The sequence below is a fragment of the Microcaecilia unicolor genome, chromosome 7, assembly GCF_901765095.1.
Source record: "Microcaecilia unicolor chromosome 7, aMicUni1.1, whole genome shotgun sequence".
Classification (NCBI taxonomy): Eukaryota; Metazoa; Chordata; class Amphibia; order Gymnophiona; family Siphonopidae; genus Microcaecilia; species Microcaecilia unicolor.
In genome coordinates, this window is record NC_044037.1 from 240,587,877 (window position 1) to 240,607,079 (window position 19,203).

The following is a 19,203-nucleotide window of genomic DNA, read 5'->3' on the forward strand; positions in this document are numbered from 1 at the left end:
CCAGGATGGACTTAAGGTCTGGGGGAAAATGTTGGAAGAACAACTGACTGATTAAGATGGCACTCCAACATGACCTTAAGAAGGAACTTGGGATGCGTGCAGAGGACTACTCTGTTGTGATGAAATTTAATTTAATATATGGTGGGTGAGCGTTACTAGGGCTTGGAGCTCACTGACTCTGCAAGCTGAAATGATTGCCACCAGAAATACAACTTTCCTGGCCAAAAACTTCAGATGGTAAGTATCCAGAGGCTCAAAGGAGCTTTCATCAGCTGGGTGAGGACTATATTGAGATGGACTATATTGACACAACTGGAAGTTTGGTAGGGGGCTTTGTCAACAAACCTCTCATAAAGCGAACAACTGTACAGAGATGGACTCACCTGCTACACACTGATGATAAGTACCAATTGCACTAAGATTAAATCAGACTCAGAGAGGTGCAGGAGGTACTCAAGTAGTTTTTGTGTAGGGCAAGAGAAGGGATCTAAGACCTTGCCTTTACTCACACCAGATGACAAATGTTCTCCATTTAAAAGAGTAACACCTCTTAGTGGAGTCTTTTTTGGAAGCCCGCAAGATACAGGAGATACCCCCAGACAATTTGAGGGATTTGAGTTCTATGCTCCCAACAGCCAAGCCATGAGGGTCAGAGATTGAAGGTTGGGATATGGAAGGGACCCCTTGTTCTGCGTAATGAGGGTCAGAAAACAGTCCAATCTCCATAGATCTTCTGAAGACAACTCCAGAAGATGGAACCATATCTGTCACAACCAATGAAGAGTGATCAGTATCATGGTGCCTTGGTCTTGCCTGAGTTTCAGCAAGGTCTTCTCTATCAGAGGTGTAGGAGAATATGCATACAGAAGTCCTCTCCCAAAGTAGGAGAAAAGCATCTGACACTAGTCTGCCATGTGTTCCAAGCCTGGAGCAGAACTGAGAGACTCTATTGTTGAGATGAGTAGTAAAAAGATCCACAGAAGGGGTGTCCCACTCTCGGAAGATCTTTCGGGCTACACCATGTTAAGGGACCACTCATGTGGTTGCAATATCCTGCTGAATCTGTCCGCTAGGCAGTTTTTTCTTGCCTGGAAGGTATACTGCAAAGAGGATCATTCGGTGAAAGAGCCCACTGCCACATATCTACAAGCTTCCTGACACAAGGGGTAGGAACCCAAACCCCCCCTCCAGCACCAACTTTTGACATAAGACATTGCTACCTGGTTGTCTGCCTGAATTTGGATAACATGTTTTTGGAGTCTATCTCTGAGTCCCAGTTTTATGTGTTTTCTTACCAATTGGTTAAATTTACAGTTTCAGGGTTCCTTTTACTAAGGCTAAAAACGCTGGCATGCTTTGTAAAAGACCCCTTTGAATTAGGTAAAAATTCCCCCTTTACAAGGTGGTATTGTTTTGACTCCAATATTAAAGAATCCTAAAGGCAGCGTTTGAACGTTGGTAAATTATAGACCAGTGGCATCCATCCCTCTATTTGTTAAAGTGATGGAGGGATGGGTAACTGAAAAGTAGGATTAATTCTTGGATTATTTTCAATTGTTGCATGGGTCCCAATCAGGATGTCATTGTGGTTTCAGCAGTGAGACCGTGGTCTGCTCCTTAGTTACATTTGATCAAAGGCTCTTGAGTCAAGGTCAGAGCTCTATTATAGTTCAATTTGACCTGTCCAGCGCTTTTGACCTGGTGGATCATGGTGTCCTGCTTTCTCTCCTTGATTTGTTAGGGATTCAAGGTTTTGCTGTAGCTTGGTTTCAAGGATTTCTAAATAATATGATCGGTTTTGATATTGGCATTGAAGGAAGTGAAACTAGGAAATCAAGTACGCTAGCGTTTAACTATAGAAAAGGTGATTACGACAAAATGAGAAAAATGGTGAAAAAAAGACTGAAAGGAGCAGCTCGCAGAGTAAAAAACTTGCATCAGGCGTGGATGCTGTTTAAAAACACCATCCTGGAGGTTCAGGACAAATATATTCCACGTATTAGAAAAAAGGGAAAAAAGACTAAACGTCAGCCGGCGTGGCTAAACAGTAAGATAAAGGAAATCATTAGAGCCAAAAAACAATCCTTCAGAAAGTGGAGAAGAGAACCAACTGAAAGTAACAGGATAGATCATAAGGAATGCCAAGCCAAATGCAAAGCGGAGATAAGGAGGGCAAAAAAGGACTTTGAGATGAAATTAGCATTGGAAGCAAAAATACATAGTAAAAATTTTTTTAGATACATTAAAAGCAGGAAACCGGCCAAAGAGTCGGTTGGGCCGCTGGACGAAAATGGTGTTAAAGGGGCGATCAAGGAGGACAAAGCCGTAGCGGAGAAATTAAATGAATTCTTTGCTTCGGTCTTCACCGAGGAGGATTTGGGGGGGACACCGGTGCCGGAAAGAATATTTGAAGCGGGGGAGTCGGAGAAACTAAACAAATTCTCTGTAACCTTGGAGGATGTAATGGGTCAGTTCAGCAAGCTGAAGAGTAGTAAATCACCGGGACCTGATGGTATTCATCCCAGAGTATTAATAGAACTAAAAAATGAACTTGCGGAGCTACTGTTAGAAATATGCAATCTGTCCCTAAAATCGAGTGTAGTACCGGAAGACTGGAGGGTAGCCAATGTTACTCCGATTTTTAAGAAGGGTTCCAGAGGAGATCCAGGAAATTATAGACCGGTGAGTCTGACGTCGGTGCCGGGCAAGATGGTGGAGGCTATTATTAAGAATAAAATTGCAGAGCATATACAAAAACACGGACTGATGAGACAAAGTCAGCACGGATTTAGTGAAGGGAAGTCTTGCCTCACCAATCTAATGCATTTTTTTGAGGGGGTAAGCAAACATGTGGACAATGGGGAGCCGGTTGATATTGTATATCTGGATTTTCAGAAGGCGTTTGACAAAGTGCCGCACGAAAGACTCCTGAAGAAATTGCAGAGTCATGGAATCGGAGGTAGGGTATTATTATGGATTAAGAACTGGTTGAAAGATAGGAAGCAGAGAGTAGGATTGCGTGGCCAGTATTCTCAGTGGAGGAGGGTAGTTAGTGGGGTCCCGCAGGGGTCTGTGCTGGGTCCGTTGCTTTTTAATGTATTTATAAATGACCTAGAGATGGGAATAACTAGTGAGGTAATTAAATTCGCCGATGACACAAAATTATTCAGGGTCGTCAAGTCGCAGGAGGAATGTGAACGATTACAGGAGGACCTTGCGAGACTGGGAGAATGGGCGTGCAAGTGGCAGATGAAGTTCAATGTTGACAAGTGCAAAGTGATGCATGTGGGTAAGAGGAACCCGAATTATAGCTACGTCTTGCAAGGTTCCGCGTTAGGAGTTACGGATCAAGAAAGGGATCTGGGTGTCGTCGTCGATGATACGCTGAAACCTTCTGCTCAGTGTGCTGCTGCGGCTAGGAAAGCGAATAGAATGTTGGGTGTTATTAGGAAGGGTATGGAGTCCAGGTGTGCGGATGTTATAATGCCGTTGTATCGCTCCATGGTGCGACCGCACCTGGAGTATTGTGTTCAGTACTGGTCTCCGTATCTCAAAAAAGATATAGTAGAATTGGAAAAGGTACAGCGAAGGGCGACGAAAATGATAGTGGGGATGGGACGACTTTCCTACGAAGAGAGGCTGAGAAGGCTAGGGCTTTTCAGCTTGGAGAAGAGACGGCTGAGGGGAGATATGATAGAAGTGTATAAAATAATGGGTGGAATGGATCGGGTGGATGTGAAGCGACTGTTCACGCTATCCAAAAATACTAGGACTAGAGGGCATGAGTTGAAGCTACAGTGTGGTAAATTTAAAACGAATCGGAGAAAATTTTTCTTCACCCAACGTGTAATTAGACTCTGGAATTCGTTGCCGGAGAACGTGGTACGGGCGGTTAGCTTGACGGAGTTTAAAAAGGGGTTAGATAGATTCCTAAAGGACAAGTCCATAGACCGCTATTAAATGGACTTGGAAAAATTCCGCATTTTTAGGTATAACTTGTCTGGAATGTTTTTACGTTTGGGGAGCGTGCCAGGTGCCCTTGACCTGGATTGGCCACTGTCGGTGACAGGATGCTGGGCTAGATGGACCTTTGGTCTTTCCCAGTATGGCACTACTTATGTACTTATAAGGTGAAGATGCAGGGTGAATTTTCTGACTCATGGGATGCTGTATGTGGTGTGCTACAGGGGCCTCTTCTTTCACCCTTGTTGTTTAACATTTTGATGCAATCATTAGCAATCCTGGTGCTTGGTCGGTTGCTGGCCATTGGTCGTTGCATCTGAACCGCTGGGCCCTCCTGGAACGTGCTGCCCTGCCGACTCAAGCTGCGATACCGGCCTGCTTGTCTGGTTAACTCCCACTCTGTTTCTCCTGCTGTTCCCGTTGAGGATGTGTGCGAATGAATGGGTCGTTGCACCGATAGCTCTGGGAGCAGGAGTGGACGGTCGAGGAGCAACTTCATGCGAGATCATCCTGGTGTATCTGGTCGCCTGTTCAGTCAACTCCACGGATTAAACGTACTGCCTGCAGTCCTTTCTACCAACGTACCTACGGACCATTTTAGACTCTCCTCTCCTTCCCTATTTTCTTCTTCCCCGTTCCTTCTATTCTAATTAATTTTCTTGTATTTGTATTTATTTAATGCACTGTAAGCCACTTTGAGCCTGCACAACTGTGGGAAAAACGTGGGGTATAAACGTACAATAAATAAATAAATAAATTATTTAGAATCACTCAAATTGAAATTTTATATTTATGCAGACATTACAGTATTGATACCTTTTACTCCAGGTAATTTATTCCATGAAACTAATTTGTCACGCTATCTTCAGGCTGTTGACCCCTGGGTGTGCTCATTTAGATTGAAGTTAAATAAAGAAAAAACTAAGTTCTTTCTGAAAGATAACCCTACTGTTAAGGTTGATTATTTTGATTTGAACCTCAATTCAGTTTTGAGAATGTTAGACATTCAATTTTCTTTTAATATTCAGGTTAATAAGGCAGTTAGTAAATTTTTTTTTTTACTTAAAAAGTTGTGGATTATCCGTAAATATTTCAAATCTGCTGTCTTTCGCTTAGTGGTACAGTCATTAATACTGCCATTATTGGACTACTGCAACACTATTTACCATGAGTTTCAGAAATTACTAAAGACTTTCCTTTTTAGAAAATATTCTTCTCAATTCATAAATGTTAAATTTTGTTTCTGGTGATTGAGACTATTTTGTACAACTATCTAGAGTATGCTCTTTTTCTTGTTATTCTTGTTATCCTCTTAGAACTTGTTGATTGTAGTGGGCTATAAGACCTTAATGAAATGTAATGTTTGTTCTACACTCTGGATGGATCCAAGTGACAACGCACAACCATTGAAACAAGCACCAACAATAGCAGTACCTTCACTTATCCAGACAGTAAATATTGCTCCATATGACTGAAGAATATTTAGAAACTACAACACTTTCAGGTGTAGAAAAAAACAGAATGGAGAGGGGAAAAAAAAAAAAAAAGACTACTGTTCATAAATCTATTTTCAGTCAGATGAATTATGAAATTCATGAATGATTGTTAGAAAAAGACCCCTATACACTTCATAACTATTGCAAAGACCCTGCCACATCCAAAAGAAGTCTTCTTCCATGTTCATGTTGCATTCCTATATGTTTGCTGATGGGGTTTCATTTCACCTACTGATATTACTAGACGTTTGTTACAAGCAATGGTGTTTCAAAGGGATGTTAAAAACTACTGTTATTCCGTTTGATTCAATTTCCAATCTAAGAAAAACTATAGCTTTTTGTTTGTTTGTTTTTGTTATCATGCATTTTTGTAAAGAGAACCTAAAATGGTGCTGTTTATGGGGACAGGGATGACAGGACTAGAAAACAGACTTCAGGAGACTTCCCCATTTCTTTCTTAGAAGGCATGGACCTCATTTGTTTGTGTCTTTCTGGTTGCAGGATGGGGATCTGCCATTAGGAGGTACAGTTTGGAAAAAATGTATGTGGAAAGTGCTCCAAAATAGATGCTATCACACTGTATTATGTGATGACTTAACATTTCATTACAACCTTACCTGGATAGATGGCTTGTTTAAATGACCCAGATTGGAAGTTGTTTGTCTTGGTTCATGTCCCAACACCATCATATTAGCATTGATCAATCTAAAGGCATCAATAACAACCTGTAAAAGCAAGGTGTTGTGTCAATTCTTTTTTATTTTTTTTAAATGCAAACAATAGTGCCATACATTGGACATGATCTGCTCATATCTGTTTTGGGCTTTTTTTCCAGAAAACCATTTAATTACAGTATTTAAAAAAAAAAAAAAACAACCCAACCTCCTGCTGAATGAACCATCAGCATACCAACATCTAATAATGTGACACCAAAACTTGTGATTTTTCTGAAACATTTATCTTTAAATGCAAAGTTTGAATGCAAATCTTCAGCACATATATCTTAATATTAAAGTTCTGCATAAGTTTACTAATTACATTTTATTTATTCAACATGAATAACTAGGAGAAACTAGAATGGCAAGTGCGCACAGCTAAGGGACTATGCTTCAGGCCCAGTCCTGTCATATCAATTATAATACCACAATACTTGAAATGACAACAAAATCATAGCAAGGAACTTGGCCCTTATATTCACTTCTAGTGAGATGCTTTCTGTTTCTTTTGACTACAAGTAGTATCTGCTCCGTCTGATGAATTAAAAATGTTCTGTCAGAGAAAAAAAAACAGAATAAAAAAAACCAAGGTCATCTGTGATTCATAATTGCACTGCTAGAAATCCATTTGTGTTTGCTTTCAGATTGTAGGTCAACTAAGAGGGATGTTTAAAGATCATACTGCTGTCATGTACCTAAATCAGTGTCTTATCACTTTTATCCAAAACCATGTTATGATCTAGAACTATTTCTTTTGCCAAGACTACTCTACGCTTTTGGAATCTAATTGCTTGTCATCTTCATACGCTTGATTTGTCTCCCGCAGATTTGAAAACCTTATGCAGAATTTTTGGACATGTTCCTGTTGTTGTTGTCTTGGCAAACCAATCTTGCAATCAGACTAACAGTTCACTATATTTTTTTTTTTTTTTTTACTGCTTAGTCTTGGGTAAATATAAACTAAACATTTTTCAAGATTTTTTTTGTATCATTTGACTTGATTAACAGGATATAAGATCATTAATCTACATTATTTAACAAGTTATGCAAAGATTATTTGGAGGGCTTTTAAACAAACTAAATAAGGGGTTGTCAAAGAACAGTACTATATAAAGTATATTCATGGAAAAACATCCTGCACGTAACATCCTATTTTACCCATTGCACAGTTGGTTAAATAGGTAGTATGTGGCTTCAATTGCAATGATGTTCAGATACTGCCAGGGAGATAATCAGTATCGAGAAAAAAAAAAAAAAAAAGAACTAAACAGACTGTAAAACATCAGTGCTAAGTGCACATTTTAAATTTAGACAGTTCTATCAATCTTACCCCCATATGCCACAATCTCTGACATGATTCTTGATTTAACAGTTGTGAAAATTAGGTTTAAGCCATACCCTATTTCCTAAAATTAAACTGCAAATCATGGGTATGCACAGCTTTAATCTGAAACTGCATTTCTAGATAGTAATCTAATTTCTAGCCAGCCTGAATGATTACATCACCAAAAGGATTTTAAAAACATTAAGTATAATTTCACTCCTGTACAAAACAAGTTCTGCTTGAAACTGACAGTTTCTGTATATCCATATGTTTTCCTCCTTCATAAGTGTAAGTGAATATATCTTTTTTTTTTACAGTAGTCCCATCTCTAAAGGTTGCTCTCTTAGCACTAAACAATTTTGTAAAACACTTTTGCATAAAACATGCTGCACTTTTATTGGCTATCTAACTGTTGAAATTTGAGTTTAAAGCACTTTCTCAATGGTAAACATCTGTAAATACCCATGGAGCAACAATAACAAACAGATGTGGATGCTAAATTAAAAAAGCAAAACAAAACAAGACATCCTAAGTCTCTGGAGGACCATATAGGAAATGGAACAAAAAAAATTTACCCCAAGGAACAATAATTTGGCATGGTACAATAATCAACGTTTGATATACTTCACAATGGCTGTAGTATTAAACCTGGATTTCATTGTACTGCATGAGTACAAATAATGAAAAAAAAAAGCTGGCATACACTTATTACATTGCAATCGTTAATTCTAAATATCTGTCTAACTTATCAAAATACTATAAAACATGACCTATCAAGTATGGCTACCGATCAATATGCTTTATATGAAGAACATAAAATCAAACCATTATTAACTGCAGATTTTGCTTATAATCAAAAGGCCAATAGCAACCTGTTCAATAAATAAGAAAAAAAAAAGCATTTGGCAAGCTAGCCGGTTTGTAAACGGATCAGTAAATTTCAGTGTGTAATCCTTAACTGGTTTTGTTTTAACAATTTTGATAACCAATAAAAATAGATTTTGCTCAACTAGAGTGTAAAACCACACAATTTAAAGGAATTCACGGCCATCACTATAGCAACTGCCTTAAGGAAACTAGTATGCTCAACCTGCAGTCTACAATTTGATCTAGTAAGCAATAAAAAATATCAGATCACTAATGCATTGCACATTCTAATTTCTACAAAATCCTGCAATTGTTTTTCTACTTAAAAAAAAACACTCCTCCTTTATAGCCTCATATCATAATAAAGAGCCTCATTAATGTCCAGCGCACTAATGAGTAATGGGTGAAGTAGGTGTTAATTATACCACAGTAAGATTCAAGAATATGCCCTGGTGGGTAATAGGAGGTGTGTACAAGCTGAAGGCTTCTTCCCTCTGTTTATTTATTTAGAAGGACAGCATGATGCAATCCGATGACAGTAAAGTGGTCGCCTCCCGGTGAAGAATGGAAACTTTAGACACAGTAATATGAAAACTGCATACCCTAAGGATTAATTAATGCACAACCACCAAAAAAAAAAATCTTTGCTAAGTTTCTAGAAATTCCTGGGATGGCTGAATTTAAAACTGTTCTTAGTCTACTGCCTAAATTAAATTTGAAAGCTATTTGTACCTTGTTACTGCAATTAGAAAACCCATTTATGTCCAACAATCAGAATGCCTGTATAAATCTGCTTTACATCACACCAAATATTAAACTATGAAGAGTGTACCACCTTCTAGAACATTACGATAGGGCATTGTTATTATTACGGCTTTCCCACAGTGTATCTGGCCACTTTTATTTCCTGGTACTAGTGTCTTGAGACTTTTCAGAGGTCAGTGCAATAGTAGACAGCTTATAACAAAACCATTAGCAGTTTGGCTAGCTTAAGGAAACCTCTTATTTCCTTTTCTGTTTATTATCACTGCATGAATCTGCAGCATATGATAGTTTATAATTTCTCAGGCTTGTTAAATTCATGTTAAAGGTCTGTTTTCTTGTTGAATAATTTTGTTCATATAATGCTGCCTATTTCATACACTCAGTCTTTAATAGCACCTTTGGTCTATGCGCAACTCACAGATCAAAACAGAGGACTAAAATAGGGGTTGATGATGCTATTTACATGTGTGATTCCTGCTGTCTTCTTGTTAGTAGCTTTAATATAATAGAAGACCTTGTCTGTTTTGTAATTAACACATCTTTACTGGAGAGATATTTGGAAGTGATTGCTGTGAATATACTGGTTAGTAAAATAAACACAATCACACACCACTTTCTGTTATCAGACAAATTTGTGAATTGTACACATTATACTCCAGATCAACAAACTGTGATTATAACAGCCAAGAAGAAGACACATATTTATATAACCCTTTATTTTTATGAAATATGTATTCACTCTGACCCTGCAAATATAATTAGCTTGTGGGATGTGTGGATTTTAGAACCATGGATGCTCTACTAATTGCAATTCTTGGAAATAGATACTAAATATTTGGAAGCTGCCAATACAAAATAAAAACTGCATCTTTTTGTACATCTGTGTTAGCGTGAAAGAACAGAATCGTTTGAAAAACAATGATTGAGTTCCATATTTATTCTATGCAAAGATGTCAGGTCATCCACCCATGAATTCTGTTTTTAATTACATATTATCTAAAAACAAGTAAAAGCAAGACTATTTTGAAGATTAGTTTAATTCATCATGTCATCATTTCTTGGCTTCTTTCACAGAAATGTGTTAAGTGTTAGGTACTGTGCCACGTTTTCTTACTAGTGATTTCTAGCTATTCCATGGTCAGTGATGCATAACATATCTGAATATTTGGATATTTTATATAATTTAATGAGTGTCTACAATTGAAATTCAAATAATGATGAATTCATTATATGGCTAATTAAATTTAATTTTTTTTTACCTTTTCAAAAAAATGAAGATAGAAATTTATCTGTTACAGGAATCAATATTCATGTGTTGTATCCAGTAAGCTCAAGATTAACTACATCAGTATTTACATAGCAGATACTGTATAGTAAAACTTTAAACTTGAAAATTCTTTATTAAAACAATTTATTAAATAAGCAGAATTAAGAATTTAATTATATGTGTTCCTAACCAGAGTATAGTTTAACAGCTTCTGCGCTTTAAAGATTTTTTTCTGTGTAGCATGTGTAGGCACCCTTGATTAGATCCAAGAGCTCTGAAGCAGATGCTTTAAAAAATAGAGACAACTCTTTCCACATATAAATCATCTCTTGAATCCCAGCACTGGAAAGTAACAGAAGCACTTTGTTTATAACAGAAAATATACAATGCTAAATTCATACAGATATGAACACTTACACTGAGGAAGCTCTAGCAGCATGGAGGAATTAAGGGTAGAGGGGAACTATGAGAAGCAAAAGGGAGCACTGAAGGCAAAAGAGTTCTGAGAAAGGCAGATTAAAAAGAGAAGAGAAAAAATAGCACATTACGGATCTCTAAGGAGATAATAAACACAAACCCTCTTTACTAAGCTGTGCTAGCAGCAGCAGTACACTAATGCCGACACAGTGTCAGCACCGCCACGCGGCTTAGTAAATAGAGGGGAATGTACAAAACGAACAGCATTCAAAAACAAGGGAGGATGACAACAGGAAAAGATCAAGAAAAGGAAAAACTGTTAGGGATACAGGAAAGGTAGTAAGATAAAAGCCAAAACAGAGAAGAAAACTGACCAGTCAGTAGCAGCTTAAAAAAAAAAAAATTTTTTTAAACAAATCTTTCCTCAGACACACAGGAGTAGTTTCTTTATATGGCAACTAAAAAACAATCAGTGCCAACCCCCCCACCCACACTATTCTCTAAACCACACTTAAAAGTTAGGCACAGGTTATAGAATATCGCTTATGCCCAAGAACCATGACTACATTTAGGTGTGGTCATTTACACCAGTGGGAACGTAGTGCAAATAATCGCCCTTAAATTCGGCACGGATCCCACTTTATTCTATGATTATGCATGTAATTGAAAGGAACATCACTGATACGCCCATGACCCCCTCATTGCCAGGCTCCCTGTCTTTGACTCACCCAGGCAACTAAAAAAAAAAACAGTGCCAATCCCCCTCCCCCCCACTATTCTCTAAACCGTGCTTAAAAGATAGGCATGGTTTATAGAATAGCGCTTATGTCCAGGAACCCCAACTACATTTAGGCGTGGCCATTTATACCAATGGAAACGTAGTGCAAATGATTGCAGCTAAACTCAGCATGGATCCCATTTTATTCTATAATTATGCACGTAGCTGAAAGGAACACTCCCGATTCGCCTATGACCCTCTCATTGCCATGCTCCCTTTTTTTGACTCGCTTTAAAAATTTAGGCATGGATCCTGTGCCTAAATTTATGCATGTACATTTTAATTAATTCTTAATGTTAATAACTGCTTGTTAAAAAGTCAGTTATCGGCACTAATTAGCCCATTATTCAACTAAATTATGCGCTAGATTCTGTATATGGCGCCTGAAAAATCCATGTGGAATAAATTTTTGCCTAAGCGTATTGTATAAGTGGCACCTAACTTTAGGCACGGTATATATAATACATTTAGTTGATATCCCAATGCCTAGAACTATGCACATCTAAATTTTGGAACACCAATTTCTCTACCCATAACTGCGCCCCTTTTTAGCTCCACACATTAGAATTTAGGAGCTGTGCATTACAGAATACGCTTAGCGAGTTAAGCATGTAAATTCTAATTATTCCCAATTAGTGCTCATTATTGCTTAAGTGCTGTTAAAAACGTTGATTGGCTTGTTAAGCCAATTAAGTTACGTGTGTTATAGAATATGCTTGGATTTTGGCGTGGAACGCTAGGCTCCCAAATTTGCACACACAATTTTTAGCGTTTTATATAGAATTTGGGGTATAATGAAGAAAAATCTAAATGAAAATAGAAAGATAAAAGGAGGAAAGTATAATTAGCGCTGGGGGAGGGGCATCACTAGAAAGACTGAGATAATATAAATTCTTAGCTTAGTAGGAGAAAGCAAGGCAGTCAAGATACAAAACCAGGAAAAATGATTTAAAGAGAAGGGGTATTGGCCCTTTTATCAAGCTGCTCAGGCATGCTGTGGCAAGTTTCAGATTGGTGTGCACTAACCACGCAAAAAAAAAAAAACATTGGGGCAGATGGGTATTCCTGCATTAATCAGCGCATCCGCATTACCGCGTGCTAACTAGTTAGCGCAGGATTACCGCACGAGTGCTTACCTCCTACAAAACAGGTGTCAGTAAGTGTTCATGTGGTAATTCTGTTTAATGGCTGTGCGCTAACAGCAACATGAGCATATGGCCATTAATAGGAAAAATAGAAAATTGGCTATTTTCTAGCTGCAGTAAAAATGGCCTTAGTGTGTGGGAAAACCCCTATGTAAGGTTGCGCTAAAGCCACTTAGTAAAAGGACCCTTTAGTGCTTTCACGTATACATAGGACAATGGAATCTGAAGAATTATAGGAACAATAAGGTGAGAACTCAAGGAGATGCTGATTACATCCCTCACACCTTTTGCTCCACAAAAGAGAAAAGCAGACAGCAGGTAATGGGCAAATTTATGGAAAAATGACTGCCAATGATAGCATAATACCTCGAGACAAGTGTGTGTGTGTATTACATTTAAAAAAATTCACAGAGGGAAAACCCTTTTAAACTTGGTTGAGTTATCTGATGACAGAATACTGGATGAAGAACTGTGCATTGATGCCCAATCTGGTTTTCAATGAAGTATTCAATATTGATCTATATAGCGATTGTGTACCCATAGGGATACAAAGCTAAGTTGAAAACAAGGGATATGAACAGCTGAGTAGACTTTTTAATTGATTCTGTCCTTTGCAGGTAGTATGTGGAAGCTCATTCAGAATCAGTGTTAAAACAGGAGAAAAACCATGCTGAAGGAGACCAAGCCCAGAGTCCTGTCTCCAACAGTGGTTAGTTCAGGTCACAAGTTCTTGGAGGATCCCAAAATGTGTATCTGTTTCCCATAGTGCATTTGCAGGGATGAACAATGAATTTTCCAAGTCTATCTAGCTAACACCACTTTTTTTTTTTTTTTTTACAGACTTCTACTACAGGAACCTTATCCAACCATGTTTTGAATCCCACTTTGTTGGTTGCCTTGATCAAATTCTTCAGCAATAGATTCCAGAGTTTAATTACACGCTGAATGGAAAAAAAAAATCTTTCCATGATTTATTTTCAGTCTGCTTATTATTAGTTTCATGCAGTGTCCTCTTGTTTTTGTGTATGACAGGTTAAGCAACCATTCTACCCCAATCCATTCTATAAAGCTTACATCATATCCCTTCTATCTTTTTTTTTCAAAACAAAAAACTCCTAACCTGTTTAGCCTCTCTTCATAAAGAAGATGTTCCATCCCCTTTATCACTTTTGTTACACTTCTCTGAATCTTTTCTGTTCCACTACATCTTTCTGAGATGTGGTGACCAGAACAGCACGCAATAATCAAGGTTTGGATGCACCAGGGCGTGTACAGAGGTAAAATTATATTCTCTGTTTTGTTCTCCATCCCTTTTTGGTTAATCCCTATTTGCTTTTCAAGAAGCCTTTTTCTTGGGTGGTGACTCCTAACTCAGAACAAGTATAAAAAATGATCGCCGTTGGGATTACTTTTTTCTTATGTACATTACAAGATGGCAGCGGGAGAAAAAGAAGAACACTGACCTGAGCTCCATGTCCAAGCCTCCTGCTGACTGAAGCAGCAGGAGTCAGAGTCTTGGCACAGGCACACGTTGGCAGTCGGCATGGTCTCCCGGGAGGTTCCGTCACACGAATCCCTTGCTCCGGTGAGCGGTGGACAGCCCCGGAGTCAGTGGAGCGTGCTCAACCCCCATGCAGCTGGAGCAGTGTGGTGCATTCTGCTTTGGCAGTCGGAGGAGAGAATTGGGGCTAGCCACAGCGGCGGAGCAGACCATGAGATCATCAAGGAAGCATCATTGCGGCCGGAGAAGTGAGATCACTCTCCACGTGACTACAGTGATGTTGCTTATTAGGCAGATGGCGGGGAGTACTGGGGGCTGGCTGCAGCGGAGGAGCTGTTCTGTCGGGCAGTGATGAGGTACAGTGGCTGCCGGTGGCGGCAGAGGGGGGAGACGGCGCCGATTTAAAATTGCTGGCGGAAAGAGTGGCAGCGCCCCAGTACCAGAGTAGGAACGGAGAGGCCAGGAGAGGTGTGAGGTTGCATGGATTCGCTGCAGCGGCATCTCTCCCCATACCCAGCAGTCTGGTAGACTCTCAGCCAGTCGGGCCACCCAGACAGCCGCAGTGCACACACAGCTCCAGGCTGCTGGAGATCTGAAAAGTTTCGAGAAGCCATCAGGGGAAGTCGGACCTGCCATCGGGCCGCACCGAGCCTCACCAAGACGTCAAACCAGGGCAGCAGCAATGCCCTGAGATCCATGAGATCACCAACCCCTGCAGCAGACAGGGGATCCCCTAATGTCTAGGACCAGCAGGAGCAGCACAATTGAAGGTAAAAAGACAGCAACAAAGATGCTACACATCTCAACACACCCCTTCAAATAACACACATCCAGCACCTAGCGTGGACCCTTGCACAGCGCATAAAACAGAGTCAGAACCGAGCTAAAATACTTACCCACAACCCCCCTCCCCCCCCCACATTCGAAAACATATCATCACTACGAGACTTCTCTATTGGAGCAGCGAACCCTGACACAACAAACAACAATCACGGCGTCAAGTCCTTGGCTCTGTCTATTCCTAATCCTCATAAGCTTTAGACAGTGGTCCCCTACCCATTCCCTCAATGTAGCATACAACTACCTCCACCTTCCAAGCTCACCCTTACTACCCAATTAGAATCCAACTCTTACAAATTCGATCGACTGCACGCAAGTTCTATCCCGCCCTATTAAAATTCTACAAAGCAGCTCCAAACACAAACACTTCAAAAGTATAAAAACAAACCTGGCCTAAGATCAAAAGACCACAGCCAATCTCTCATACAGATGCAAAGTCAAAAAACCTACAGATCCTCCTGTATTCCGATTCCCTGCTATTACCTCAACATTAGATCAATGGGCAACAAATTACCACTCCTAAAAGACTGGTTAGAGGAACATCATCTGGAATGTATCTTTTTAACGGAAACCTGGGTATTCTCTGAAGACGACCCACGAATCAAAAAACTAACTCCCACAAGATACAAAACTATCACTATCCCGGAATGGAAAAAAAAAAGGAGGGGGCATTGTCTTCATATCCAAAGACATATTCAATGTTTCGCTTACTGACTAGTTCCTAACTCCAGATCTAGAGATCCTCGCATGCCACCTCAAAGTCTCTTCATCAAAAGACTATCTAACATGCATACTATGTTACAATCCCCCCAATAAATGGCCTAAAGCTTACCCTCAATTCTGCGAATTTGTCTCAAAATACTCCATTGAATGTTCCTATAATCTACTACTGGGAGACATTAATGTCCATTTAGAAAACTTGTCAGACACCAACAGGACTGCGCTTTTCTGTCCTCTATAAACTATACAACACCTTCCCCCACACCAACATACATTAAGGGTCACCAACTAGATCTGGTCACCTTCAGTGATAACGGAAACACAAACCCAACTATCAGATGTCTGCTGGGAAGAATCACTATGGTCTGACCATTACAGATGCTCTTTTACAATCAACTGGAACCACTTCAAGAAAAACTCCAACTTACAACAACACATTACATCCAGAGGGAGAATAGAACTCAACACCTTCTGGGACGCTGTACAGCTAAAACTGCCTTAAATCGACTGGCCTAAAATCGGTCTCGAGATCCTACATAAGACAGCACCTCTCCGCTCCAAAAGTAAGCTGATACAGATGAGTGATAGATGGTTCACTCCAGATCTTCTGAAACAAAAATATGAATGCAGAAAACTTGAATGCAAATGGATTAAAGAGAAATCCAATCTATCCAGGGCCAACTGGTGATCAGCAGTCCATAACTACAAAAAAAAAAGCCACAACTTTAGCTAGAACAAAATATTACTTGGAGCTGATCCAAAAAGGGGGATGCCATATGAAACAACTGTTCTCCAATTGTCAACTCCCTCCCTACACATTCCAAACCGGAAGAGGGTGCAAAAGAGAAACTTCCCTAGGCAAACCAACTAGCCACATATTTCCAAGATAAGGTGAATAAGCTTAGAACTGGACTCCACTCTACCACCGACAAAGACTCACCAGCGTCCCCATCTCCCAAACAAGGCACCCCTGCAAACAGGACCTGGAAGGAATTTGATATCAAACAATAGCATGCCTTTACCAAACTATTCTCAAAGTATGCTTTCTCCTTTTGCATACTAGATATCTGCCCTTTCCACTTAATGACCACTGCTCCACCAACATTCCGTGCTAATGCCCTCTCATGGATCGACCAACAACTGTCACTAGGAATATTTCCCCAAAGCTTGGCCAAAATCATCATTACACCAATTCCAACTGGTTTCTAACTACAGACCAGTAGCCTCCATTCCATTCTTTACTAAATTAATGGCGGGAATGGTAACCCTACAGCTTACTCACTTCATGGACTTGCATATTTTTCCACCATCTCAATCAGGATTCCGGGCAATTTTTAGCAAGGAAACAGTTCTGAGTTCCATGTTAGATCACATCCAACTACTGTTAAGTGAAGGAAAAAGCGCATTGCTACTTTAATTTGATCTGTCCTCAGCCTTCGACCTAGTAGGTGATACCTTGACATAGTCGCAAGGCAGGCTTAAAACATTGGACCAGGTGAGCCACTGGCTCAGGCAGCATGGTGAGAAAGGATGCCAGAATCCATCCATCATTGCCTCATGTGGTCTAAAGGTTAAGCCACCCTTTTCCACTAGTACACTTTACCTTGGTTGCTGGCAGTGACAACATTAGCATGAACAGCAGGCAGCTTTCAGCCCACCCTTGTGCCTTCCCCTCTGCCACATCCGATCACAGGATTTTGTTATCAGAGGAGGCAGGAATGTAGGGGTATTTACCTGAGATCTCACCTTTGCTGGTCTTGGCCTTTACAAGCCTGAACCATTCTTTTTACAATATGGATTCTACAGCCTGTGACCTGAATATATCTGTAACTAGCAGAAACCAGCTTGGTTAGAGAGAGGAATTGCTGCTGAGCCTTGCAAGATTACTTCATCCAAGGACATACTCTTTGTTGCAAACTAGCCCTTTATCTCCTGGGAACATTGGAAGAAAGAGAGACATGGCTCCAGGAGTATGGTCTCAGACAGGGAGTTTGCATGCCATCTATAACAAAGGCTCTCTTCATGACCATGAAATTGGCTAGACATTATGTCATCGTATGTGATTGGTCCACAGGTATCATCTGACCCTTGGATACCAAAGGTTTGGACTGAAGAAACAGAGAGACCACCAGAGTCGAGAGAACTCCAGACGACTGGCAGGTGGATAGAAGGCTCTGAAGAGAACAAAAGACTGATTTCCTAAACACCAGTGAACTGCATACCTTGTAAAAAAACTCAAGGTTAGCTCAGCTACCACAAGGCCCTACTAAAGACTGTGTAATCTACATTCAGATATACAAATCTTGGACCTATTTCTGGACTGAGACTCGCTGAGACTTCAGCTCGAGTCACAGGAAAAATCCGCTTCTCTACCATTGGGAGTCTGTGACAGACGGCAAGGTGAGATAACAGGATATATTACCTATGGTCACGGAGATAATTAGTCCTTAGTTTTGTTTGAGACAGATAGTTTTATGTCAGGACTTCTGGTCTGTGTATTCAGCTGCTAACTGTATTTTGCATAAGACGTGTGATAAGTTCTCATAATAATCATTAGGATATCAGTTGTGATTGGTATAATCACTCCTTTAGTTAGTCCGTTAGGATAATCATATTGTATTATCTATTCTGGTGATAATTGTTTTTATAGCAAGTTATTTTTGTATTTTGCTTGGCATTTTGCTTCAGTACTGTATATATATATATATTTTTTTTTCCCTTTACATAATAAATAATAATATATTCCATCTGTGGCATGGTTTCTTTTACAACAGCTAGCTTGCCATTTGGGCTATAGAGGTACACCTCCCTAGACACGAGTCCATAGTATTACTATTTGGTAATGTTCTCTGATATACAAGTAACTCTAGCATGCCTACAGAATGTGGCAGAGGGAAGATACAGGGGCTGGTCGAAAGCCGCCAGTTGTTCATGCTGCTATCAGTAACCAAAGTAAAATGTACAGGACCATAATGGAAGAGAGAGGGAGAGAGACGTTATTACCTAAACAAGTTGGATGAAGACGCCATAATTCTTTGAGATGGTCCTACTTAATTGTAATGAGTACTTAGGAGTTTGTTGCTAGTTTCCTATCCTTATGGGAGCATTCTTTTTGACCCCCAAACAGTTAGAGGACGATTTGGACTGTAAAATCAACTGAGTGTTCAAATCCTTCAGTCAAAAAGATGGAGCTTGTTTGAACTGAGAAAGTCATTTGTGTAGGCTGTTTTTCTCTCTCTGATGGGAATTACAATGTGTTTGGTGCTGGGCCTACATGGTTTTTCTAGAAACGAGAAGGAAAATTTTCTCCTGTATTGTGTGGTGCTTGTTTGTTCAGAAGGTCAGGCAGAGAGATAAAACTGGGGGGTTTGAGGGGTTAGGGAGAGTGAGAACTGTAGGAGTCC

General features: G+C 39.8%; 1 protein-coding gene across 2 annotated transcripts in view; it reads right to left on the minus strand.

Moving 5' to 3' along the window:
* PSMD14 (proteasome 26S subunit, non-ATPase 14) overlaps nt 1-19,203 on the minus strand; it is a 217,560-nt gene that overhangs the window by 52,099 nt on the left and 146,258 nt on the right. For both annotated transcript variants that reach the window (XR_003942874.1, XM_030210102.1), the window contains exon 7: nt 6,077-6,184. Coding sequence is in view for 1 of the 2 variants with exons in the window: in XM_030210102.1 (XP_030065962.1) it covers nt 6,077-6,184 (108 nt within the window). In the remaining variant the exon portion in view is untranslated. The remainder of the gene's footprint in view (nt 1-6,076; nt 6,185-19,203) is intronic.